The 2,361-nt window shown below is 37.5% G+C and overlaps 1 protein-coding gene across 1 annotated transcript in view; it reads right to left on the reverse strand.

Moving 5' to 3' along the window:
• LOC106531730 (germ cell-specific gene 1-like protein) overlaps positions 1 to 2,361 on the reverse strand; it is a 50,874-nt gene that overhangs the window by 46,047 nt on the left and 2,466 nt on the right. Inside the window, exon 2 of the mRNA XM_014027646.1 lies at positions 103 to 150. Within this exon, the coding sequence (XP_013883100.1) occupies positions 103 to 150 (48 nt within the window). The remainder of the gene's footprint in view (positions 1 to 102; positions 151 to 2,361) is intronic.

The following is a 2,361-nucleotide window of genomic DNA, read 5'->3' on the forward strand; positions in this document are numbered from 1 at the left end:
GTGTGTGTGTGTGTGTGTCTGTATGTATGTATGCATAAGATTCACTCAAAAAAATTTTTATTTCACTAATAAATTGCTCAACCAGTGCAACATAAATCTTACCTCTTTCGTTTGCTGGTGCCACATAAATGAAACTTCTGCATTTTTCACCTGTAAAAAAAGAACACAAATGAGACATTTTATTCGACATTCTGTGACTCCTACTGCCCAATGAGGACAAAGAGAAGTGGGATTTCATCTTATTAAGTGAATGTCATGAAAGCCACAAAGACACACTCTGACACAAGAATGAAGATGTGACATAGAATACCAACAATACAGAAACAATTAGAATCTTATTCAATCTTCCTTTCAGTCAGCCTCCAATCAACAAAAATCCCCTGTAGCATCATTCCGAGCTGCACTGTCCTGAAACCCGGCAGCAGGTTCACACAATAGTAATGACGGCAGGAAAGTAAAAAATGAAACATTACCTTTTAACACGGATCATCTGTAACCTTGATTTTATTGAGGCATTAAAATCTAGATGTGAAGGTAAAGCCTACAGTATGACAGCTTTAGGCTGTTTCATTGTTTCAGCTTGTGAATACCCCATGTATTTATATAAAATTGTATTAAATGAACCTCCGAGATGGGAAAAGGGGAATAAGATTCAAACATACTGATCACATGTAATCACCATGTTCGTCTAGAGAGCAGGTGTACTATATGTTTTAAACAACAAAAAAGAGATATGATCTAAACTAGCACTCTCCACAAAAACAAAGCAGGAATGATAAGTTCAGGTGACAGAGCGACAAGTGACGGTATGGCAAACCAAGTAGGTCATAAATCTGGCACTTTAACAAACAACTTGACGTAGAGGATTTCAATTTATATATTAAACATAATTTAGTCAAACTAGCTTTCATTCAGCTGAGAAGCTAAGTGTGTTAATGCTTTTTTAATTTTGTGTATTCACATAGTAAATGCTATTCCGTTCTGTAATGAGTTTCATTTTAAATCAAGTCGAGGTCAAAATATTTTAAACAATCACTTTTTTTGTATTATATTTAGGGGTGCACCGATTGCAGTTTTTTGGCCATTCTCCACCTGTCTTTAAAAAGACTGACTTGCCCATTCCGTTTTAGGCTGATACCGATTTTTTAAATAGCTGGCTCTGTCAGGTGTTATAAGGTCACAAAACAACTTCAATATTCCAATCTTATGTTATTGAAATACATTGGACAATACCATTGAAACAACACAAACATGTTTTAACTGGACATTAGGTAGTGCTCACAGCAGAACAAAAAAGGACACAGTGGCTGATTTTCAGAGCTTTGTGGAGGTAGATGTGAAGCCGATCTTTTCTACTGATCTTATCGAAGCTGATCTACAATCACCCAAAATTAAGAAAATCTGTGATGGTTAGGTGTGCCAATTTATCTGTGCACCCCAAATTTTTTTCAACCTTTTTATTTGACACTTGGTTTGTAGGACACTGTCTTCTTGAATAAAAAATAGACAGCATGACATTTTTTACTTTATAATATGGTAGGGAAGACACCAGTTGCAAATCTGTGGTTTGTTTGTCTCTTTTGTATGGGACAGTTGAGTATTAAAAAACAACAAATAAACAGAAAAAAAAAAACAGCGATTGTCCCCCCAAATAAATTATTTGAGGAAAACTATGCCCCCTCCCCCCACCAATCAGCCATACAACATTTAAGTCCATATTATACCAGCTTAAGGTACCACAGAGCTGTGCGGGAGGCAGTGGAGCTAACGTGAACAAATAGCTTCCAGTAAACACTCATGTCTGACAGCTCTTTGTTAGTGAGGAACTCTGCCTGTCACACGGGAGAATGGAGTTTAATTACCTGATGGGAACTCTATTATTATTAATATTAATTATTTGTCCCACGACAAAACTGCTTCTATTAAATTTCTGTTTGTTGTCTCTTCAGTAATGAAACAGAATTCATGTCCTTGAAGATCCTAACAGACTGGACATTTGTGTGTGTGTGTGTGTGTGTGTGTGTGTGTGTGTGTGTGTAGGTTTGTTTTTGGTGATATTTGGGGGCAATTTTATGACAAAACACCTACCGGTACATTTGGGGACAACTGGTGCTTTTGGGGACTTAAGTCGAGTCCCTGTTTGGTTTAAATGCCATTGGTGGGTTGAGGGTTTGGTTTAGGACCAAGGTGTGAATTGAGTTTAGGTTAGTTTTAGGGTCAGGTAGGTATCTGTGAGGTTAGCCTTAGGGTTTGTGGTCAGGGTTAGGCTGTAGAAATGTAATGGAAGTCAATGGAATGTCCCCAAATGTATAGTTGGGCAACCTGTGTGTGTGTGTGTGTGTGTGTGTGTGTGTGTGTGTG

Source organism: Austrofundulus limnaeus, unplaced genomic scaffold (assembly GCF_001266775.1).
Source record: "Austrofundulus limnaeus strain Quisiro unplaced genomic scaffold, Austrofundulus_limnaeus-1.0 Scaffold668, whole genome shotgun sequence".
NCBI classification, from domain to species: Eukaryota; Metazoa; Chordata; class Actinopteri; order Cyprinodontiformes; family Rivulidae; genus Austrofundulus; species Austrofundulus limnaeus.